Raw genomic sequence first — 25,866 nt, 5'->3', positions numbered from 1 at the left:
AGTTCCGTTTGGGCCTTGTTTGAGACACTGATAGAGGTAAGACTGGCTGATACTTCGTTACTCTAAATCAGAGGTCACCAACCCTGGTCCTGGAGAGCTACTGGGTCTGCTGGTTTTTGTTTTCACCTTAAAATCAGCACCCTGCTGAGTCCCAGGTAACGAGGTGAGGTGAGTTAGCTGTGTAATCATCTGCTCTAATTGATCAATTAAGTGCAGAGTAACAGCGAAAACCAGCAGACCCAGTAGCTCTCCAGGACCAGGGTTGGTGACCTCTGCTCTAAAATGACCTTTCCTGTGTGACAGGGAGGCTGGTGTTTCAGTACTGGTTTATCACAGACATGAGTGCTGAGGCCCGTGTGTGTGGCATATATCGTTTGGAACACGTTGTGGAGAGTCCTGCTGATGTCTGGCCCCGGATTAGCATCTTTTCACCACTGAGTATGTACCGGAACTCTCTTCACTGCTCCACAATGCACAGTCTTGTGATGTGTGGCCGCATTGCAAAGGAAAGCAGTTTTGCAACCGACTGATGACAAGACAGGCAAATGCATTTCCTAACATGAATTATATGATCACATTTTTGACATACTGAAGAAAATTAATGTTTCATCCAATGTAAAAAAATTCAAGAAGGCTTAAAAGTCGAGGATGGAATCCCCTTTAACTTTGACCATCAATTAAAATGATTAATTAATGCTGAATAAACTGAAAAAGGCGTAGATTGTACTAATGACTAATTTATTTAACATTTATAATGTATAACTCATAATAGTGGAACTGGTTACACAATAAATAGTTTCTAATTGAAACTCTGATTGGGTAGGAAATTCAAACAGGGCTGGGCTTCCTGCGAGGATGTATATAAATCATAGGTTAATGAGATTGATAAGGAAGTAGGCATTAATAACAATTACCGAAGAAAATAACAATAACTTGTAAAAAATTGCATGCAATTATAGATGACTGCTGCTTGCAAGCAGGTGTATCTGAGCTAAAAAAATAAAATAAATACAAACTTATTTCAAGTTTAAATTGTTTTCACACACAATTTAGTTTTTACCAGTGAAATCTTTGCTACCATTTTTTGTGGGATTGTTAAGGTAAATAACAGTACAGATGGTGTTGCGAGTTCAAGGTTAAATCAGTTTCCGTTGCCCCCATTGTATATCATGGCTAGTCGCATGGGGAGAAGTCCACCGGTGATGTCTCAGGGGAGGTAAATTACTAATATAGTCCTAGTATTGTTCCCATCAGCAGCATCCAAATTACTCACCCTTTTCTGGTCACACAGTTTATAGGCAATGTAGATTATGAGGTTATTCTTTCTGATAGGGGAGGAGCACATCAGATGTACCATCTCAATTCAAAGATTTTGGAGAGAGGTAGACAATGCCTTCCTCACCACACCGAATGTCAGAAATTCCCAATCTGAACAAAACTCATCCGGTCCCACTTTACAGCCAACTGACTCCGGAGCAGCAGGCAGAGGTAGCTTGGTTGCAGCAAGACATTTCTGACGTATTCTCACCCCTATCAGGAAGGACAAACCATATATAATGCCACAAACATACCCCCAGGGCACTGTAGTTACAAGTCACCTGTCTCATAGTGACTGGTGCAGTCCCATCGTGCTTGTTCCAAAGTCTCATGTCTGTTCAGTTCTACGTGGATTAATGGATTAATTAAGGGTAAATGCAGTCAAAATGTTATGCCTATCATATGCCTCAGATGGACGAGCTGCTGGATCAGTTGGGCACAGCTCTTTTTTTTCAATACTGGAAGAAAGGGCCAAGGGCTACTGGCAGATTCCCTTGCCTCCAGTGTCCAAGATAATACAATAAAATTGACTTTCTCCACACCGTTCGGTTTAGACAAATTTTTCACTCTCCCATTTGGTTTGCATGGGGCTCCAGATCAGTCTGTGGATTGCCCTACGAAATCTGTCACATGTTCCAGTGACGTCTGGAGTATTTGCTCAGAACTTTTGTATTATCTTTACACCAGAGGCCCAGCCCTTATTTTTATGGCTGCATTAAAGTTGGGTCATTTATTTCCATGTGTGACAGTGATATTCTTTGTCATGAATAATAAGATGAAAAAGCATAAAAGATGTATGTAGAATCTATTGGCTAAACTTCAATACACACAGACTGCTACCATCAGACTGAATGGAGTACTCTGTTGACGAGATCTCTCTTGTGCCTCCTTTGATGTGTAGGACACTGATGTGTATTTAATTTAGAAATGTCTGTAATGTCACAGTTTAGGAACACCATTACAACCTTCCACTTAGGGTAAGCCTCTTCTTTAATTTACGTCTTCAACCATGTGTGTGCAGTAAATAGTTTGAGATGTTGACAATTTTATAGGACTAGTACAAAATAGGCGGATATTGCCCTCTCAGCTACCTATACTGGATATTATATCTTGCTTTAGACACCAAGCTCCTGAATGCCCATACACCAGCCATTATAAAGGCAGTAGGTCACCAGAAACATATTATTTTTCAGCATATCCTTCAGGACACACAAAAACTAATTTAAAATGGGTATCAATTCTAAAGTAATATCAAAAGACCCTGGAAGATTACATTACATTATATTACATTACATTTCCAGGTATTTAGCAGATGCTCTTATCCAGAGCGACATACAACAAAGTGCCCATTTAAGAACTGCTCTGATCCCTTCTAATAGTCCAGCAGCAAATGAGCATGGCATGATTTGTTCATGAAGATCAATATCATGAGACAGTTTCAATAACCCTTTGTGTGCTGAAGGAAATTTATTGACTATTTTGAGGACACCCGTAATCAAGAATGACCTGTTGAACCAGAGAGGCTACGGTACAGTAAAATACTGAATCAAATGCAAATAAAATGTAATTACAGCCAAATGCACAGACTCACAAACAGACACTACAAACATTTTACTGTAGAACTCCAAGCACGGGTAATGCAGAAGATGCATGTGCAAAGCAGGAGCTAAAACTTATATACTGTGAATTATAAATTACCAGGTATAGTAAATCAAATATAATCCACAATTACAAATTTACCCATTTGGCGGTGATGACTAAAGTTAAGTAGTGTGTACAACCATTCACTTGTCAGTGAACAAACATAAAATGTTTTTACTCAATCTATTTGCTCAACACATAGTCACAACACAAACTTAGAGATTAAAAACAGATCCAGACAGTATGACTTCAGACACAGTCTGGAAACGCTGTCCTCAGGGGATTACAGATGGAGCAGTTCCTGCAAAGATGTATATGAATAGTAAATTAATGAGATTAGAGGCAGTATGAAAGTAGCAATTTGTGATTACAGAAAGAAAATAACAATAACTTGCAATTATAGATAACTGTTACTTACCAACAGGTGTTTCTGAGCCATCCTCCCCTTCATCTAAAAACAAAAATTCATTTAAACTCATTTACAGTTTAAATGTTTTCTCACACAAGTTTATTTGCACCAGTAAAATGGTACGATTTTCTGAGGGAGTTTTGTAAGGTAAATACTAGTACAGGTGGTGTTGCAGAGTTGTTCACTGTTAAATCGGTTTCCATTGCCCCCGCATCCAGTGTGATTGGAATGCTCGGTATTTCCCATGATTGGTATCATAATACCAACGTAAATATCAACTCATGCAATGCCCATCTTGCTTCGGTAAGTGACTGGCTTCTCTTTATGTACAAAACATGGAAGAAAAAAACATACAAAATCAGATTCACATCTGGAATTTAGATACAAGTTTAGAAATGTAAAGCCATTTTATATTTGCATCCATTTCAAATAACAGCCTTTTGCTAATGTACTGAATGTATATTCATACACACTATAATTATTCCAGTTTATTATGGTTTATATTTATTTTGCAAAAGACAAGATAATAATAAATCACAACTAATAGAACCTTAAAGTTTTTAATTGTGATTACAGGATGAATAAACTTAAAATACATCTGGACCATAGTAGGCCATGGCTGTTATTATGGTCTATTAGCATGTAGCCACCAAATGCTGTGCTGTCTATATGCACCATCTGTGAAGCGGTGACTGTAGTATTGTTGGAGTAGGAAGGCAATTATTGCAGATTTATTAAAGAAAAAAACTTTTGGGCAGCAGGTCCTTTTAAAATAATTAACGGAGCTTTTTGTTATTAAAACAGGGCTGGGGTTGCTGCATTATTGTATGTGTAGGAAGGTAAATCTTGGGAATTTATCAAAGAAAAAGGGGGGAAAGAAATCTGTTGAATGTTCTGCTTCTGTTTTTGTTGAACAAATAAAAAAAATAAAAAAAACATTTTGTTAAAAAAAGAGAAAAACATTTGGACAGCAGTTCCAGTAAATAGCCAACCGGGCTGATATCTGTCTCCATCCTGGGCTACAATATTATCGTTAGAAAAGACAAGTGACCCAGATCGACACCGGCTCCTGCCAATGTAGAAGAGTTAGCTCGGCTAGTTGGCTAGTAAACACAGTGAATTGTAGGAAAGCAAGGGTCCGTGGCAGGTTACCACGACACCACTCCCTGATTACGCAACTCTCAAATTTGGAACGAGGCGATTTCGTCTTTAGCCGACTGCTAATGCGTTCGTCTACCAAAAATCTTTGGCCGGGTTTCAAATCCCACATCTCTCTCGTTGCACCAAAACCGAGTCCGGCAGCCCTGTAGAGCCGGTGTCCAATTGGCCTTACATCTCTCAGGGGATGGGAGGGATTCAGTCGGCGGAGATAGCAGTGTTGATCGCTTGATCAACTCAATCTGCCAAATGTTCCAGTGAGGCTGCTCTATTGTGTATTGTAAATGTTCTATTGTGCTGCAACTTCTATGCTACTTAATCAATATATCTGAACGCTCAAATTCACACTTCTTGCCTATTTTTCAGATACATTTACATTGAGTTGCTTTCAGACCTGCATTCGTTGGGAAATGAGGGACGATGTGAAAACTATGCCACACATCCTGTTTTGTTCGGGATGTGGTATCGAAGCATGGACCTTCTATCCAACCCCGAAGTCATTTTCATTATGGTTATAAATACATTCTTAATTATATGATTTACATGAAAATGACATAACATCCTCATCCAAGAGGGCTCTATCCAATCTAATGATGTTGTGAAGGCAACAGGGACTAGTTACATTATTTCATTACTGATCTTCACGTAAATGTAACAGCAGCAGGCCTTAGTTTAACCCTTATAGTTGCAAACAAACACAGACTATACAAGCAACGATAAAAACGAAATCATAGGTTCATATGTGTAAAGAGTTCACTGCTGATTTCCCCACACAGCATGCAAGGCCTGATTTTAGTTGGGAATTGCGATGTACAACAGCCTTACAGTATCCTGACATTGATTTTTGAAAGCCATCTGGCTTCCTGAGTCTACTTTCATGATGACTAGTGCTGCTGCTGCCAAAGAAATGGTTACTGTGTGAATAGAGCTGTAAGGATGTGAAAGTTGCAATTGTTACTCATTCCCTACACCCACAAGGGTCTAAAATTAATCTCTGTTTCATTACATTACATTAATGGCATTTGGCAGACACTTTTATCCAGAGTGACGTACAACAAAGTGCATACCCATAACCAGGGATAAGTGCGCTGAAAGAACCTAGAGGGAAGTACAATTTCGACTGCTACGTGCACCTTTTTTTTCTCTTCTTCAAACCGCAATACGCAAATGTATGGACAAACCCCTTAACTAGCCAAACACTGCTTACCTAGCCAAACTAAAAATACTGATACACAGGAAGTAAATCACAGAAAGACAACAATTAAGGTTCACAGGGAGGTATGGAGGGACGGGGAGAGGTGCAAGGTGTAGGGTCTGATGTTCCTTGCAGTGGGAGATGGCGTAAGTGTGTATCCCTGAGGGAAATCGTCTGATAATTTACAAAAACTATGATTGCAGCGGGCACATTCACATATTGCCTGCATCTTATACCTATATATTTAGAAACATAGCATGTTAAAGGGATAGTTCATCCATGTGTTTTTGCTTTTAATATATGCTTTAATGCAGTTTTTCTTGCTTTAGACTACAAACTCCTGAATGCCCATATACCCGCTATTATAAAGCCAGTAGGTCATCAGAAATGTAACAAAAACTAATTGAAAACAGGTTTTACATTTAAAATAATATCAAAATACTCCAGAAGATGTTGGTAACCCCCCTCAAATAAGTTTGATTGATGTTGTGCTTCCCTGTATTTTAAAAATCCTTTGCACTCCACATAAAAATATTCCAAAGCACAACTGCCAATTGCAAAGTTCTTACAGAGCTCAAGACTGAACTGATAGAATGAATGTAAACGTGTGCGTTTTCAGAATGTGGTTCCTTTGACAGACAAAAGAAGAGTGATCAATCAAGTGTTTGCTGATGGGTTCTGTCTGTAACGATCCTGATTCAGAAGTGTGAAATGCACTTCTATTAAAAGACCAGTTTCACTCACATGGTAATTGAGCCAGGACATCACAGAATGCGGTCAATGCTACCACAGAAACAGCTTGCCACCTCATGTCGCTCTGATAGTCTGTCCCTTCTAATAGTCCGGCAACAAACAGGGTTGTAAATGGGAGTGAATTAGATTTCCTGTGAGTTTCAACCTTTGTACTTCCTCTTGATGAGAAAAGGCCAAGACTTGTGTGTCTCTCGTTTAGTGGGTTTGCTAAGAAAGGTTCATTTTCAGCCATTTTCATTGGCTAAGTGGCCAAACCATGAATAAGCTTCATAAAATGTGGCATGATTTATAATATTAGTAGACAGTTTAAATCCCCCTTTTGTGCGCCACAGGAAATTATTAGTTTTATTGATTTTGTTGCTATTTATTTGGAGGGAACCCTTAATCAGGAATGACTCATTGAATGAGAGAGGCTGCAAGGTTTTTCCTAAATACTGAATCAAATGCAAATAACAAATGTAATTACAGCCAACTGCACAGACTCACAAACACACAATACAACATTTTACTGTAGTACTCCAAAGCAGCACGGGTAATGCAGAAGAGGCATGTGCCAAGCAGGACCTACAACTCATATAAATTACAAGTTACCAGGTGGAGCAAATCAAATATAATCCACAATTACAAGTTTACCCCTTTGGTGGTGATACCTGAAGTTAAGTAGTATATACAACCATTCACTTGTCAGCAAACAAACATAAAATGTTTTTACTCAGTCTATCAATCTATTTGCTCAACACATAGTCACAACCCACACAGAGAGATTAAGAACAGATCCCGGCAGTATGACTTCAGACATAGTCTGGAAAAATGTTTCCACAGAGGATTACAGATACAGTAGGACAGCTGTATACACCTGTTGATCTCGTAGCTGTAAGCATTTAATTCAGCCACTAGGGGGCAGAAAATGAGTTGGCCACATTAATGGGGCTTTGGAGGGGAAATTTAGAAAGACAGAGCACAGTGCATGAGTGAGCTGTGTGACTAGAGCTGTAAGGATGTGAAAGTTGCAATTGTGTCTCGACTTATGACCTGCACCTGCATTTGCATGCAGAGAATTACATCTGAATTGCATACATCCCTCCCACCCACTTCCTCCCCTGTAACACACATAGTGCTTTCCACACTGTGTACTACAGGGGTGGTTGTAGCACCTGCAGCAGTAACCTGAGGAGTTCTGCATCATAGCAATATGGCTGAACCTGTGAACAGATCAAGCACTTTTATTAACTCACATTCTAAGTATTTATTCTATTTTTAAGTGGGTATGAGTTACAACTGATAGCTAGTGGATGTGGTTGAACAGAGGGCTGGCACAGAGTGAAGTATGGAGGGAGAGAATTTGGGGCAGCTGGGTTGTGAAATGGGTAGAGGGAGGATTAGCCAGGAGGCTGTGCCCATCACCCAGAAATGTGCATTACGTCTGACCTACCAAAAGTCATGTACATTGTGATTATTACAGAATTATTTACAGAAGGATCAAGTACAAATATCAAAACTTGTGTTATGTGTTGTGAATTTAGATAGCATCCATTGGTACCAGTTCATAAGTTATACTTTCCTCTATACAGTAACTTTGTGCACCTTTATAAAGTCAATTGGAAAGAAAATATATTGTCATCATAAAAGGAAATGGTGTGTGTAGCATGTAAACATTATCAATTAAAATAAAACTTGAATAATTGTATATATTGTGTAGTGACATGTCTCTGACCTATCTAGGGTGTTCTGTCTGTTACCTCAAAATGGTAAACAATAGTGGGAGGGTTTCAGGGAAACCTGCCACTTAGCATATGAAAACAGTTATCAGGTGATAACTATGTGATTCGCCCAACGTTAGAGAAACTGGTGATTTATTTGCTTTCACCGTAAAACAGATGTTTCTAGTCTGGAGAATTCCACAGTTTTTCCCCAATAAATTATTTGCTGAATCCGGGAACGGTCATTTCTTTCAGGAGACCAAATTTCTTGTTGCGTCAATACACGCCGCAATATCTGTACAACCTGGGTCCTAATTACACTTTGCTGTACCTTTGACGTTATGAACAGTCACGTGTTACACAAAATACCTCCCTGTTCACGACAACCACATCTCCAAACGTTTAAGAATTTCACGAAAATGTTTTTTTAAATGTTAGGGATGGGATTTCAACGATAACAAATAATTAATCTGATAAAGGAATGACCAAATCCTCTCATCTGATAATACATTATTTGTAGCCTATTTCCTTTCATTGTCTTATGCGTAAGTGCGCTGTGCAAGTATAGCAAAATTGACATTCCTTTACCACTCAATAAACTTGCCACTGGGCGGAGAGGGGAATAGTTTATATATCGCATGATGTAGTAAAACATATGCAGTGTCACTCACGTCTTCTTTTTTGGGGGGTAAATCTGAAATGAGCATGCCCAGTAAAAATGCTCTCCAATGTCCGACGGGGGACGTTTGGACAGTTTATTGGGCGCGCGCACTGCAAATGGGCCATTTGGGGGCTGGTTTGTTATTGCTCTGACGTCACGAGGCGCTAGAATGAAGCTGAGATGTAGCCTATACTATAAAAGCCGGCTTGAGAGACGTTGCTATTAAGTCCCTTGCAAGGGTTTTTCAGAATCATTTATCTCCGTGTGGACGAAGAACAAAATGCATTTTCTCTATCTGCAAGCCTCAACGATTGTCCATGTCTGGACTTTATTGACTGTCACCGTATCTCTTGGTAAGTTATTTTTGAGAAGTTTTGAGGTAGGCTGGACTAATAATTCTCTGCATTTGGCAATAGTGTTCTCTTTAGAAAGTGATATGATGAAAAGACACGGATTTGTGTTTTTTTTAGTTTTCAATAAAGATGCTTCATGCTTTAATTACAATGTTTGTAACATGTTTGGTAATGTTCAGTAGAAATGCAATGATAAAATATTTAAATAGCTTAAACGTGTGTTAAATTGTAAGCATATTAACTGAATAGGACATTGCTCATTGCATTTGAACTTCTGCAGCACAGGCAGCCTACATGTTATAAGGCGATAATATGTGTTTTCAAATAATGGTTGTAACCGTAGAGGGTTATTCATCATGGCAACCTACTTGATAGTCTATTTTCCCTGATATCAGCTCAGATTAGCACTGCTATAGTATCCATGGAAACGGAGAGGCTAATTTAATTTAATGTAGCCTATACAAATAAATTGAGATGCCAAGTCCAAAATTTCCGGGGAGAGTTGGTTTCTCAAAAATGTTTAGTGTTGAATCAAGACCTTTCCTCATGATCATCATCATAGCTGTGTTTTTTCATACAAACGAAATGTTTCCAATATTTTACAGAAGATTAATAAAAGATCGAATAAAAGAGCGTTTAATAGACAGTTTAAATATCTACTATTGCAGTGCGCTAACATCTAATTGAAACCATGAAAATAGCATTAGCAACAAATATACATTAGCAACGCAATTTTAGTGCAGGTTTTGGTCGGTAACTGCACATTTGCAATTGTCTTATGTGCTTTGCTTTCTCATAAGTGAAATGAACTACTCAGAGTTTTGATATGGAAAAAAAATCAATAATTTAAATTAAATACAGCAGTAGTCTCTGGTAAGGATGTGACCAATGTTTTTGTATTGCTGAGTTGCATTATGAAAGTTGTAATGAAAAACTTCACACTTACAGAGGCAACATTTTCTCCATCCCTGGCTGATAGCTATGCTTAAGTATAGTGTACAGGGCACTTTAAATATACAGTGTATCTAACATTACAACAGCATTACTTTAAGTTTCATATAGGTTATATAGTATTGTATAATCTATGTCCAAACATAATTCTGCTCCTTGAATTGCTTTTCTGGATTGAGATGTTATAGCTGAGTGGTTTTGGAAAGGAAAAGGTTTTTTGTTTTTTTGGTTTGGCCACAACAAGGTTCTTCAGAGTGCTCAAGATATCTTGGGTAAATCACTGGAATTACTGAAATTGATAGATAGATACTCTCGATGGATGTTTCCATAAAGAAATGGCAATGGAATATTGGCATTGCAACATTGTGGTGACATTGAAATCTATTTTTAAGTATGAGATTAAGAGAGAGGCTTTATCTTCTAACCTACCTGCAATAAGTATCATTCCTAAAGAACACAGACTAGCTTATGTATGCTTTTTTTGCTGCAGAGGTACATCAGATGACAGTCAACATATACACTCAGTGGGCACTTTATTAGGTAGACCTGTACACCTGCTTGTTAATGCAAATATTTAATCAGCCAATCATGTGGCAGCAACTAAATGCATGAAAGCATGCAGGCATAGTCAAGAGGTGCAGCTGTTTTTCAGACCAAATGTCAGAATGGGGAAGAAATGACTGAAATGATTGGAATGATTGTTGGGGCCAGACAGGTTGGTTTGAGTATCTCAGAAACTGCTGATCTCCTGGGATTTTCACACACAACAGTCTCTAGAGTTTGCAGAGAGTGGTGTAGAAAACAAAAAACATCCAGTGAGCAGCAGTTCTGCTGGCACCAGTGTGTTGTTAATGAGAGAGGTCAGAGGCTACAGCAGCAGAAGACCAATAAGTCAAAACAATAAGTCTAATAAAGTGCTAAGTGATTGTATGTCACATGACAGGTGCACATATGTGACACTTGTCCCCTTGAATATGGTTAGTTAGAACTTTAGTTATTGGTTGTTCTCTGAATAGGGCATAGAAGGATGGGAATGTGTGTTTTTCTTGAGAAAATAAATCTATTTTCTTGACAGGTTCTAAACAAAGTTGTCTTGATGCAGTACTGATCGATCTGTATTTCTCTTTTTTTTTGTCTTCCAGGTCATAAATGGACATACACGGGTGAGTGGTTGTTATTTTTGGTCAGGTCCTTCTGTGATGCAATATGTCTATATGTGCTGTTTTTTTATTTGACCTTTAATTCCAAAGCATACAGTACACACCATAAAGTTGGCACATGATAGACTTAAGCATAATATGACATAATGTCATACTTATGCATCAAATCATGTGCACAGGTAATTTTTTCTTGTCTGTTTATTCCTTTGGCGTTTGGCGTTTCTTCAACACAGAGGGTGTATTTAGGGACTGTGGTCCCCCATATAGATGTGCTGCAGTGTCTATAGCTGGTGACCTTTAACCTTTTCCGATAGCTCACAAATAGCATTAGATGGGAGAAAAACAATTACAGTTCATATCAGAGGCAATATGTCAAATGTGAATGTTGGAGAAAAGCTGCCCTGCTGGGTTGTGGAGGCAGAAAATGGCAGGTTGCATGAATCATTTTCCAGGTATTGTTTCCCATTTCAAGTGTCAGGTTGAGTTGTCACTTCTGTGGATCAACAAGCTAACGATACTGCAGCTCTGAGAATGTGTGAGAGGTTTGTGTGTGTGTGTGTGGGGAGGGGGGAGGGGGTGCTGGAATCAGAAGTCTGATTGCTTTCCTCGTGAGCAAAGCCTATTCTCGGACGGTCTCTTTAGTGTTATCTCTGCCATGCCAAAGCACCATACCAGTCCGGGCACTCGCGCTGGTGGCCTGCCAAGGTGAGGATACCAAAGACAGTGCATGGACAGCACGATCCCACGTCTGACCTTGTTCCACCCCCCCTCGGGTCCTCTGTGAAATCCAAAAGTATCCACGGCCTCTGCCACCTCAGCCCTCCCCGGGGCCCCTCTAAAAGCGGCTGCAGTATCCCCGTGTGATGCGGTGTGACCCCTGCACTGGCTGACACCTCTCTCACCTCTCCGACAGCATGAAGGACTGGAGCAAATGCCCGTTCTGCCGTAATGACCTCTTACGCAATCGGATTGCTGCATTGCTCTATCCCTGTCTTTCCTCTCTGGACACACCATCCTCATCCTCCTGTTCTGTGTGCCTCGCGTCATTGCTTCTTAGTTTTATCTCGCAAGTAACATGGGGCTATGCAGTACAGTACTGTGCAAAAGTCTTAGGCTTAACATTCTATACAGATAAAAATAATTCAATGTAAAGTCCTAAATAATTAGCATATATTTTTACGTTTCTGAAGAAAAAACATAGTTATTTTGATCAGTAGTCTAAGTTAAGGACTAATGTTGATTGAATCCCAGCGTTGTGCTGGAGGACTGCACTTCTTGTGTGGCTGGCGCTGGCAGACTGCATAGGGACAGTTAGCACCCAGAAGAGTCTCTTGTGCATTGCAGCAGGAGAATCATTGCCAACTAAAAAAAAAATCCTTCCCTGGGCAAGTCCTATAACATGTCTACCAGCAAGACTCCCAGCAACTGTCCTTTCCAGTGGGCAGGATTTGATTCCAGACAGTGAGATGTGTCACTGTACCAAAGAGTAGTGTTTATTTGTGGATGTGCCACCCAGGAATACCTAAACCATAGTATCCAAAAGTAGCTCTTTGGCAGCTTTGGCTAACTGACTAGACAATGCATCAAGGAGTAGATCTCAGTAAAGCATAACTGACTGGCACTTAGTGTCAGTATTTGCCTGCCTGGTGTTGTGTATTATGGTGACAGGATTAGGCCATTGTGTGAAAATTACAGACTGCCAAATTTGACATTTGAATCATTAATGGTCAGTTATTATTTCTGTTGATTTTTCGCATGACCACTGGAAAACGGCAGATGTTTTTATGAGAATAGACAGCCATTTTAATGTAGAGAGGTCATCAGATCTTAAATATTCTTTTGATTTGATTGCTTCTCATTAGATTTGACTTTGATAAAGTTTAATCTTAAACTTTATTGCTGGCTGTAGACCTCTCTGTCACTGATCTGCAATAGAATGACAATACAACCTGTTTCCATGGTACGGTATACATGCTCTGTATTTGTGGAGTTGATCATTGTGTAAAATTGAAGGTGCTTAGTCAGACTTTTCTGATGTATATATCCTTCTTCCCACCAAATTGCTACTTTTGAAGAGAACTGCAAATTTACGGAGAGCTCACAGCAATGCTCTTTCCATTATGTACATGGTCATTTTTCATAATGGCCATTCCGTTTCATGTCTGGATAATTTGGCCTTTTTATTTTTGTACAGTTGAAGAATACTAAAAGCTGTGTTGAAGCATCTGGGTAGTAGCTAAATGTGTAAATTTAAGACACCCATTTCGTTTTGGTCTGAAATGAAAAAGATAATGTTAGCTAGTTTGGGCGCTTAGACTTCTTTTGTATTCATCACAATAATTTCTAGATAATAGGCATATCTTTATCTTTATTCTTATCTTTTAATAACCAGGGAGTGGTTTTCACTCACCTTGCAAAGGTTTACTTGGCCGTCAAACTATATCCTCGTGAGTTTAAACATTTTAGAGACATAAGCATATTTAACATGAATTATAGGCTGGATAGATACAGACCTATTTGGTTTAATACATTTATTGGATGTTGCCGTCAGATATTTATGGATGAATATGACATTCTGGGTTAGTCCCACACTATTAATTATTGATGAAATTCAATTATTGTGATACAGGAAACTTATTAGCTCACAGGGCAGTCTACTGCAGAGTAATGGGAATAAGCACATTTCTGTCTTAATGAAAAGCATGTTTATTGCAACAGGAAAAATCACAAGCTGCCCAGTGTCATCTGAATAGCAGTGTCAATCAGTTCTGATTTTCCTTGCCAGGCAATAGTTTATTGTTCTCTTTTACCTGAGAGGTGTGTGTGTGTGTGAAGCTGAGACATGGTATAATGTTGCATGTGTAGGGGTGTGATACCTGGGCACAACAGCCACTTCGGACAGATGTGGATGGTGGTAATGGCGGGCTGCAACTCGTGCACTCTGATGCAGCAGAATGGTCATTGTCTGCATTGAGATCAGATTTTGGGCAGATGCAGGGAGACAGCCTATGCCAGTGGATACATGTGGACCTGCTGCTGAATCAGATAGCCTTCAGAGCTGACTCCCACCTCCTGGGCCTTCTGTGCCCGACAGTGGCACTGAGACCTAACCCCCTGGTACATGCTGGCCGATGGCCTTTCAAAAATAATCGAGAGACGACTCTGTATTCCGCCTTCCGCTAGAAATGGAAAGCTGCAGATATGTATGTGTGGATACTACGAAATAATTCATAGACTCTTGATTGCAGTACAGCAGTTTGGAGTTTCAGTTTATGGTGTGACAGGGCATGTTGTCAATCAATTGTACTCCTGGCCTCAAATCAACTCACAGTATTCTAATGTAAAAAAACACTCATATTTCACCAAGAAAAGAAGCATCTCTCTTTGATCCCTGCAAAAAAAAGAAGTCCAAAACAGTGGAAAGGTTACAAAAGGTTAAGTTATTTGGAGAACGACTAAAGGCTCACAGTGAGCAACTGACCTAATTATAGGAGTGAAAATTGCTTCTAAATGAACTGGAAAGCAAGTAATTATGGGCAAAAGAGAGAGTTAGTTTCCTTTTTTAGGAAACAAACTGTCTCGCGCTGGTGCATTTTTCCCCCACAATAAGTGATTTTGTTGTGGCTGGATTGGCCTGAGTCAGGTTGCCTGTTCACGTGTAGGGTTAGAAGATTCGAGACTGTTTTGCGCAAAACAAATAAAGCAGTATACCTACTGACTCAGTACCCTTTTGACCTTAAATGAAAAGTTTAAGAAGCCTGTTATTTTAGAACAAGGTTTTTTTTTACTTGCATTGAAACCCATTATTTAACAAAAATACGCTTTATGTCCTTACTGGTAGCTACTTCTTGTGGGTACATCAAGGTGATGGGGAGAGAGATGGATAGCCATATAGAAACCTCAGTTTGTTAGTCAGAATAAACTGGCGTGAGATTACAATCTTTGCTTTAGTGCAGTCCCTTATTGACTGTGGAAGCAAGAGAACATTTTTTTGCTACTTGTGTAGTTAGTAAATACAGTATAGATTATAAGTGAAAGTGCATGCATGGCTAGCTCTGCCATCGTTGATCTACTTGGCTATGAAAAAAAACATAATTTATGCCATTGGACCTCCTGCCCTGAGACCAGCTGCACTCCCTCCCACACTGCAGAATGAAGGAACCTCTGATATAATGCCTCTTATTCTGGAAGGGCAACTGTAGGGCTGCTGTAGTGGGCTACAGTGTTTAACTCTGGCCTGCACTATGTTGTATTTTGAGGGCTGCCTGCCTAATAGCCCCTTATGTAGGAACACCAAGGGGCAAAAACACATAACTCCTAAACCAGAGCTTGCCTGAGACAGTTCAGTTATGGAGAATACTACACTGTGTGTCCACGCTGGAATTATATAGCCAGGCACCCAGTTGTTTTTCATTTTTTATCTTACACATACCACTGTCTTTAATATATGTTAAATTTTAATTGTCACTTTGCAGTTTTGAGAAGTTGATAATGTGCTTCACTTCTTCAGTGTTATCCTTTTATGTAAAAAAATGCTCCCAGTGAAAGCAGCACTGCTGGGGTTATTTTCGAGTGAAAGCAGCACGGCTGTGGGTTATTTCCCAGTGAAAGCAGTACGGCGGCGGGTTATTTCCCAGTGAAAGCAGCACTGCTGTGGGTTATTTCCCAGTGAAAGCAGTACGGCGGTGGGTTATTTCCGAGTGAAAGCAGCACTGCTGTGGGTTATTTCCGAGTGAAAGCAGTACGGCTGTGGGTTATTTCCCGGTGAAAGCAGTACTGCTGAAAGTTATTTCCCAGTGAAAATGGCACTGCTAGAGTGCTAGCTCATTTACTCTGAATGATTAAGGCTAATAATTTTCCTTTGTTAATTAATAAAAGGGTCAGCCCTGGGTCATGTGCACAGACATTCTTTACAGAAATACTGGGCTTGAAAACCATGACTGCATATAAACCCACTTAGCACATAAGTAACAGTATGTGGTTCAATTAAGTTATTCTTAAGGTCGGTGGGATTGGCACGCCAAATTAACGTCAGTGAGAATTCACACTTTTCCCTTTTTCCTTGTACTGTATCAATAGGACATAGATGACATTGTCATTTTAAAAATGTGGACCTCATGATGACAAGGCAAAGCACTGTGTCTGCGCATGGTAGTTCCACCCCCCTCTGTTCCATTCACAGCACAATGCCCATTCAGTGGGTTGCCACGTTACCTGAATTTTAAACTTGCTTAGGCATTCAGAAAAGTGTGACCTTATCAGTCAGACACTACTTTTCCACTTGCAGTGCTGAACGACACTGCTCACAAGTTTGCCTTTTGTGGATATGTGTTACTGGCGGCTGGTGCAATTTCTTTCCAAAATCCTACCAGGAAAGACAAAATCTTTGACCACTTTTACCCCTCTCATCTAAACGCTGACGTCAGCAGAAACCGAGGCAATTCCATTTAAGGAAATTACTTAAGCCGTCATTTGAAGCGCTGCAGCGATGCCTGCCAATGTGGTTTCAGTGAGGTAGTCTGAAATTTTCACCGACCTGTCATTTTGAAGCGGGATGACCGCTTCGTTTGCTGCTTCCTGTGCTTCCCATTCTTCATTTCCATTACTGCACTGCAGACAAATCATGTGGTGCGGGCTACTCCACTGCTAAACCGTGGCTATTGCCCACTGTCGGGTGTACAGGAGGTTTAGCAACATAGCCCGCTTTGATTTCTGCCAGTACAACTGCAATATTACATCATATAATAATGTATAATTTATATTACATGTGATTTAGCTGACACTTTTATCCAGAGGGACTTACAGTTGATTAGATTAAGCAGGAGACAACCCCCCCTGGAGCAATGTGGTGTTAAGGGCCTTGCTCAAGGGCCCAACAGCTACACCAGGTATCGACCTTGTGGGTCCCAGTCTTGTATCTTAACCACTAGGCTACAAGCTGCCCCAATGCGTTGTGAGGACTAAACCCTGGTGCCCTCTGGAGTCCTTCTGATAAGTGGTGGTCTGAGTGGGTCAGCATTCTAGAGGCCTTATATTTTGTGTCAACCCTGTGGGTCTTATTCTCTGTACTGTCCTCTGATAACAAGCAAATGAAAGCCACCGCACTGTACAACAGATTGAAGGAAACTGATTAACAATGTGGAGGTGACACCACTCCCAACTGTAAGAAGAGAGGAACAGAGTGACGTTCTGGTGTTTTCTGCAGGGCCGGAGGGAGAGGAGCACTGGCACGAATACTACCCCTTCTGCCAAGGGACGTTTCAGTCGCCCATCGACTTAAACTCAGAGCTGTTTAGGTACGACCCACATTTGATGCCCATCGAGGTGCAGAACTACAACCTGTCATCCTATGAGCAGCTGACTCTGGACAACAACGGACACTCGGGTGAGTAGGGTTTCATACACAATTTAATAAACTTAAGATTGTTTTTAAAACTTGATTCTATACTAAATACCTCCTGGTAATCAGTCATTGTAGGCCATTGGGTATGGTTCAATCTTCTTGAAGATGATATGTTGGTCTCTTCAAGGTAATATCAAAGACTTTTTCTTTTGTACTCACACAAATGTTTTCACATTCGATTAGAATGCTAGAACTTCTATACACTATGTGTATAGAAGGGTGGGACTAACCCAGAAAAATCTTTTCATTCTGAAGAAGTCAACTGGAGTTCAAGACATTATTTTTTATGACTTCACTGGCTCGCCTGCCTTTGCCCCCTCATCAACATTGGGTGGGTGTCTTCAGCCTCTTTAATTTCATCCCATGCCTCCAGAATTTCAGTTCTGACAATGCAGCCAATGGTAATTTCTCAGGATGTGTTTATATGAGGGTCATGGACTGGTCAGTTCACAGAATAAATATTCACGGTGGCTTAGTATAACAGTTAGGGAACTGAGCTCATTGGTTTAATCCCAGGTGCGGCACTGTTGTACCGTTCAGCAAAGTATTTAACCTGCATTGCTGCAGTTAAAATCCAGCTGTACACTCATTGAGCACTTTATTCGTTATTTATTAGACTTATTTACAGACTTATTAAGTCTTCTGCTGCTGAAGCCAACGCACTTAGAGGTTTGACACTTAGATCACATTACTTCCCCATTCTGACTGTCTCAAAAACTGCTGTACCTGTTGACCATGTCTGCCTGCTTGTATGCATTTAGTTGCTGGCACATGATTAATTTATTCAATATTTGCATTAACAAGCTGATGTACAGGTCTACCTAATAAAGTGACCACTGAGTGTATATTGGCTGTAGGTGACAAAATAATGAGGTCACTCTAGATGAGAGCATCGTCTGAATCGCTACATTATATTATTATATTGGAATACGGTTATTCAGGGTTTTGGTCGGGCTAGGCTATTACTGCTAAGAACGTATTTCTCAGACTGTAGGATTCTGTTTACAAACCATTTACATTACTGTCACTTAGCAGACACTGTTATCCAGGGCTACTTACAGAAGTGAAAAAAGTCAGTGTTACTCTCAGGAATACTAAAGTGTGCTTCCACCAAACAGGTGCCGAATTTCCATGAATAATCAGTAGGTCTAGCAAGAATCTTTCACTTTTATGGGACATTTCTGGTTTCTCCAGAAGCTGGAAAATAGAATTGCTCTGGAGTGAAAATGTGTGTTTGAGGCACATGCTGAGGAATTGTGACTCACTGTTGCTGCTGAAGAGGTGCACATTAGCAGGTATATGCTGGCCTTTGTATGAACAGGGAGTCTCCCCTGTATGCCACCATTAATCGGCCTACAGAAACATTACATCAGCTTTGACTGAGTGCTCTAACATAAACATGCTTCCCAAGTGCTACTTATTCTGGTAATTGTCTATGCATGCCAGAGCAACAGCTGCCACTGTTCATTGCGGTCAGAGCTAAAATTAAACATTTCGAAAATGGTGGCAACTAATTGTTCGATTACATTCTAAATTGCATTAAATTGCATTCTCAGTGAGGCATGTAAATGCAAAACTTAAAATGATATGCTTTAAGATGGTACTGTAATGGCATTGTATTGTATGTGAAATAATATACAGTAGGTGAAAAAATCCCAAACTGATGGCTTACTTTGGTCAGGAGAAACTTATGAAAACACTCTTAGCAGAATATGTAGTCACTCTGTATCCAAAAATGGAGATGGAGATGGAGAAATACAATCTAGACAGATGCGTTTGCATAGCAGTGGAGGGTACTTCTGGGATAAATGCGTGAGACTGACAACACTTCTCCTGGGCTGCAGCCTGCTGACGTAGCTCTCCCTCCCAAACAACCACAGCTCACGCGGGGGCTTAGCGATCCACGTCTTACAGGTGTCGGGTGTCTGCGTCAGAGAGACGTTCGCAAAGCCCACCTGTAATTCAACGCTTCGCAGTTCAGCAGCCCTGGCAGCGTAGAATGTAGCAGGCAACTAAAGCAAAGGGTTCTTAGAAAGCTTCCCTGAAGCCACAATCTCCTTATGTCAAGATTGCTACTCTGTTCCCAGATCAAAGATGGATCCCAAAAAACCTGCTCTTCGCTGACTTGTCCCTGACAAGCTTAACTGTGGTTTAAATGTGATTTTGTCAAAATCCTGGTTTCGTGACAGGGATTTACAGTTTATCTGAAGACAATTAATATGTTTGATATTTAACAGCATCCTCACTGATCAAAGAAAACTGACAAAGTGTGACTTTAGTTGAATGGGCAGGCTTCCTCTTACGTTTGCCCATTGAGGATATTTCCCCAACACATATGAACCTGCTCTGCACCCACAGTCAGGTGTCACACTTTCGCACAGTTTCTCACTTACTCATTCACACTCTCTATTTCTCTCTCTCTCTCTCTCTCTCTCTACAGTCCAGCTGTCCCTGCCACCCAGGATGCAGCTCTCCGGCCTGCCTCAGCGCTACTCTGCAGCCCAGCTGCACCTCCACTGGGGCTCCCCCGGCATGCCGGCAGGCTCCGAGCACACCGTCAACAGCAAGCAGTTCACCGCCGAGGTACCCAGCCCTGCTTTCTTTTCTCTCTTTTCACCCTTCACAAAGAAAGAAACCTCCCTAAATCTGGGTTATGGGTTCCTGGCTGACTGGATGCATGAATAGTATGTTCCATATTTACCCAGCCTAGCATGGCCACTTCCTAATAATACCTCTGTTGCAGAAACAGACCCAGGATGTGATCCGCTCACTTAGAATCATTTCAGGGACACAAGTCACTCGTCACCCCTGACTCTCTTCCTCCAAGATAAGGCCCTGAAGGCCAAGCCTCCAAAAAGTGCCCACAATCAGTACATTGAAGCAGAAACATCAGTTGCCTGCCATAACAGTGCTGTGAAACACTCATTCTTAATAGCCCCAGGTGGTTGTGTTCCTGTCACCCTTAGAGCATGGGACAATTCATTATTACATTACATTATAGGCATTTGGCAGACGCTCTTATCCAGAGCAACTTACAACAAAGTGCATACTCATAAGCAGGGACAAGTGCGCTGAAAAACCTAGAGAGAAGTACAGTTCCAAGTGCTTGAAGTGACATAGATAAAAGAAGATTAATCTCTTGAGAACAAACCCACCAAGAAGCAGCAGTAAAACCATTTTGGGGAAATCGGTCAATTCAGTTATTATCTGGAGTGAGGTGTACTGAAAAACAGCCCAGTAAATACCAGAGTGGGTAAATGGATGGTGTATGTAGTGGAAGCTACATCAGTCACAGTGGACTGAGACATCTCCTAATCAAATCAATATTTATAAAACATTTCATTGCAAGCAAGACAAGGATAAAAAGCTAAACTGAAAAAATGCTGTAACATTGCTTGTTACACTTAGACTTACACTTTGGTGTTTGTTTTGTGAAAATGATGCCGAAAAGCTGAGAAATGTGAGGGTGCCGCATCACAACAATAGTTTATTTACCTGGCATTGCATGTCAGTACGTGGCAGTAAGTGCTAAGCCCTGCCATAATAACAGAAGAAACAGACATGCACTTTGAATCACGCTGGCTGGTCTGAACACAGGCTATCTTGCATCATACTAACCATCCTAACCTCAGATTATATGTTGGGAATGCAGCTGGTAGTCGTGGAAAAAAGGGGAATCGTCCAAATTACGTGTTGAATCAAAGAACCTGACGAGAAGAAACCAAAAGTGTTGTTCTGCTATATCATGCTTATAAGCACACAGATGCACCCTTGCTGATGAGTGCATATTGTATATTTTCTGAACTGTCTCATAATATTCATTGGTAGGTTTATATAGACAGTCATATATTTACAAGCAACAAGAAGGGAAATATATAATTAGTCTGAACCTCTGCAGTTAGTCCGGGCCACGTGCTTCTCAAAGAGCTTGAGTGGATTAAGTAGACTGTAATATATTGGGAGTTACAGCCACCTCTCGGAAAATCCGTCTTCATTGTCCACATTTAGAGACAGTCACTGATGACCACATCTTACTTTGTTGACTGATTTTAGTGTGCAGTGTTGTAAACTTACATTTCATTTTCAGGGGCTAACAGCAAAGGGCATTGATATCGCTGGCTAAGGCCGAAAGATAGGATATCAGATTTTGGGAGCACTTTGACCTAATCTGTTTTGCACTCACTTAATTTACATGCGTGATCTCATCCTGAGACATGACAACATACTATGCATGGCATGAAGAGCTCCATTTGCAAAACCACAGAAAATGAGCACTGAACTATGAAGCTCATTTTAGCAATACATAATTTATTCTCATGTAGAATTATGTTTAAAATCTATGTCATTTGGTGATATGCTATGTGGTGTAGTTTTGATATGTGAGGCAGAGAGAAATTAAATTGGTTTCAAATAATAATAATAGTCCGCTGTACTGCAAAAAAGTCTGTCTTAACAATTTTTTTTGTCTTGTAATGACTTCAAATCTCAAGTAGAAACTATGTGCTTGGTTTAAGTTACTGTTTGCTTGACAACTGACATTTTCTTACCCCATTGGCAAATATTGAATTCAAGTCAAACTGTCTCAACTCATTGGCAACATTTTTGGGTCTTGAGTTTTTGAGGTCTCATTTACCAATAAAGTAATAGAAATACAATTTTAAGTATAAATATAAGACTAAAATTCTTGCAGAGTGACTTATTTTTTAGTTTTTTTGCAGTGTGGCTTATGGGATATGTTTGCTTTTGCGTGACTTAATTGAATCTCCTGCGGTCTGACTTGACTTTCTCAGGCAATGCACTGAGAATTTACCCACGGCATCGAGACTCAAAGGGCTAGTCTCTCATTTAATTGTCAGTCCTAAAGGACAGACAATGTCCCTGTTCCCCACAAGGAATCCACACCCAACCTATAAATACACTATATGACTGTCTATCAAACCCTTCTGATCGGCTAGAGTTACCAATAAGCACTTTTGCAGCCCTTCAAGAATAAGCGAGTTTCACTGTCCAAAGAAGGAAAGCTTACTGTTACTGTCTGATAACATTTCCCACATATCTCTATTCACGTCACCATGAAACTGATTCTCGCCCCTTTTATATATAGAAACAATGCACTTGCTATTTTAAAAGTCAATTTACACCTTTCAGGAGCAGTGCAGTCCTAGACTTACACATCATACTGAAAGGCTGTTACCGCTAATTTAGACTTCTTTGCTTATGACGTGACAACGTGAATACCTCCATCACAGTCGACTCGCAAACATTGTGGCCGAATAATATTTGAAATAACTATTTGTTTTGTGTTTCTGCCCCCTCCCTTCAGCTGCACGTGGTACATTTCAATTCAGACAGGTACCCCAATGTCTCTGCGGCAGTGGACAAGTCAGATGGGCTGGCGGTGCTTGGGGTTCTCATTGAGGTGAGTGGGAGGAGGATATTCGCCCCTCTCCAGCGTCATTCATGCTATCATTTCTAGATCTTCCCATCAGTCTCTTTCTGTCTGACTCGGCTTCTCTCTGTCTATATATTGCAGGTCGGAGACTACAATCCATCCTTCGGCCAATTTCTTAAATACCTCGACGGAGTCAAATACAAGGGTACAGACATTTTAATTATTCTTTGAACTTTGAGACTTAGAAATTATGCTGTTGGCATGATGGCTCCCCCAATCCTTTCATCACTGCAATGCAATTTTACAGTAAACCACATAACAAATAGGCTGCTGTATAAATGGTGTATGTGGGCAGGCTATTGAGCTCACAGGAGTAAGGATGAGAGAGAAAATATATGAATGGTGTAAACTGGCCAAGAAGGTTACAGGGGCCTCCGGCCAAACCACTGTCTACAAGGTGGTTTAACCATAACAGTCCATTGTGGCTGAATCATTGGCAGGGACACTCTGAGGTATTCTCCTCAGTCTCGGTTCTGTGTTTGTTTCTCATTGTGGGAATATTGCCTCGCTGTGTGGGTTTTCAGATCAGACAATCCAGGTTCCGGCCTTTGATATCCGGGGGCTGCTGCCCGCTCGTATGGATGAGTACTACCGCTACGACGGCTCCCTCACCACCCCTCCCTGCTACCCCAGTGTGCTGTGGACGGTTTTCAGGAACCCTATCACCATCTCAGAAGAGCAGGTACAGTTCTGCACCCCCCCCCCCCCCCAATACTGTCCTCTCTGAGGATATCTGAGGATATGTTTTCCTTTACATGATTTAATGTGGTGAACCGAACAATTGGATACAAAGGCCTTATAATTCCATCCCACAAAAAAGTAATTCAAGTGTGTGTGTGTGTGTGTATGTGTGTGTGTGTCTGTGTGTGTGTGTGTGTGTGTGTGTGTGTGTGTGTCTGTGTGTGTCTGTGTGTCTGTGTGTGTGTCTGTCTGTGTGTGTGTGTGTGTGTGTGTGTGCTCATGTTCTTCCAGTTCCTGGCTCTGGCCACGTCCGTGTTCTCCTCCAGCCAGCAGGAGTCCTCTCCCGTGCAGCTCAATGGGAACTACAGGAAGCCGCAGGACTCTGAAGACCGCATCATCCTGGTGTCCTTCCGAGAGGGTGAGCTTGGACTGCATTGTGGCATCACCTGTCACTGTTTTATTATATTACAATGGAATTACGAATGTCTCCTCAGCTTCTCAGCGATTCGGCTTTTGTAGAAGCGCTTCAGTGTGGCACTGCCAGCCTGCTAGCTTGAGCTAATGCGGGAAGAATTTTTTTGCTGTCTCTGCTTGGAATTAGTTGTCAAGCTGGCCTCTCTACTATGCTGTTTCCTGCTTGCGGTGTCTATCTGCCTGTATACATGTCCGCAGACATCCCACAATGATGATATTTTTGTATGTCTTTCAAAAAAGGCTCTTTATATTCTGGCAGAGCCCTTGCAGTCATTTGACTGCAGCGTAATTACACTGTGAAAATAAACACAAATTCACACCAATGAAAGTGACACGCAGCCACCAGCATGAGGTGGCAGGTGACATCACTGCCCTACTGCCTGCACTGTAAGCTCTGCATGCTGCATCAACCCCATACTTCATTTCCATGACATGGAGGTCTGTATGGAAGGGAACAAAAAAGCTTTCCTGTGAATCAAAAAACAGACCCACCCACCACTCAGGAAAAAAGCCATTGGAGATCAAGTGTTTGGCTTTAACAGGGAAAGACAGGTGTCTGAGGGAGAAATGAGAAGAGTCAATCCATTTTGATTGGTGGATGGGTCGGTGGCTTCTGATTTGATTCTGGCCTCTGTCCAATGGGAGTGCACAATACTTCCTGGGCACCCATGGTGGAGAGGCTGCTTCCTGCTGAGGTCACACCATGTGGAGCAGGCTTGGCCACACGCCCCCACACCTTGCGCCCTGCCCGCACCCCAACACTTCAGCTTCTGCAGGCGCTCCGTATCAGACCTGTGATTGGCTGTGTGCTCTGGTGTAGGCAGAGGACTGCATGGTACCCTTACAGTGACCCCGGCTTTCCTGAGAAGGCAAGTCGTCCAGCATCTGCTGGCCGGCGCACCCTCAGACCCAGATGATGATCCACCGTCACAGCTGTCAGCCAAACCCGGCCGGGGGCCGCGGGCCAACAGGAAGTGGGCCGACCACAAGAGCCGCCGTAGCTTGAGCCTCGCTCCTGTGCAGCGGAAGGGGCAGCAGTCTGTGAAGCCTGTCGGCGGAGCCAGCTTTGGCCCCAACCACTGGAAGAACTCCCGGCCCTCTGGCCATGCGAGGAAGCGTAGCCTTTTTAAGGACGGGCTGTGCTACAGCTCCATGGAGAAGCAGGTCCACCGCCGGCTGAAGGGCTCCCACACCGAGCCCCAGCTGGTGGGGGCCCTGAGGGACGCCCTCTTCCCGGAGCTCAACGTGAGGAGCTACCTGGCCTGCAGGTCGGAGCTGGCCCTCCTCACCGTCAGGTTCCTCCTGCAGGGCCAGCCCATGGACAAGGCTGCCGAGCAGGACCTCTATGCTGCTCTATCCTCCTATGGGTCACAGAAAAGCTCCGTCATGCACCCGCAGCACCAAACGCACGCCAAACAAAAAGGCCAACACCAAGCCATGGCCCAGAAGAACGCCCAAAACCAGGCTCACCTCAGTCCCATGTTCCTGGGGTGGGAGTGGGAGGACTAGAGGCAGGAAATGAAGCCCACCATGTGAGACAGGCAAAGTTGATAAAGCA

The 25,866-nt window shown here is 41.6% G+C and overlaps 1 protein-coding gene across 1 annotated transcript; it reads left to right on the top strand.

Moving 5' to 3' along the window:
- Nucleotides 1-331: 331 nt before the first annotated feature.
- Nucleotides 332-25,817, top strand: ca12 (carbonic anhydrase XII). The gene is made up of 9 exons (XM_061221241.1): nucleotides 332-438; nucleotides 11,281-11,301; nucleotides 17,504-17,683; nucleotides 20,142-20,284; nucleotides 23,025-23,120; nucleotides 23,235-23,298; nucleotides 23,678-23,835; nucleotides 24,126-24,252; nucleotides 25,129-25,817. The coding sequence occupies exons 1-9, from the start codon at nucleotides 339-341 to the stop codon at nucleotides 25,815-25,817; spliced, it is 1,578 nt and encodes a 525-aa protein (XP_061077225.1). The 5' UTR covers nucleotides 332-338.
- The last annotated feature ends 49 nt before the right edge of the window (nucleotides 25,818-25,866 follow it).

Source organism: Conger conger, chromosome 15, assembly GCF_963514075.1.
Source record: "Conger conger chromosome 15, fConCon1.1, whole genome shotgun sequence".
In the NCBI taxonomy this organism is placed as follows: domain Eukaryota; kingdom Metazoa; phylum Chordata; class Actinopteri; order Anguilliformes; family Congridae; genus Conger; species Conger conger.
This window is presented reverse-complemented; position numbering and strand designations above follow the sequence as displayed.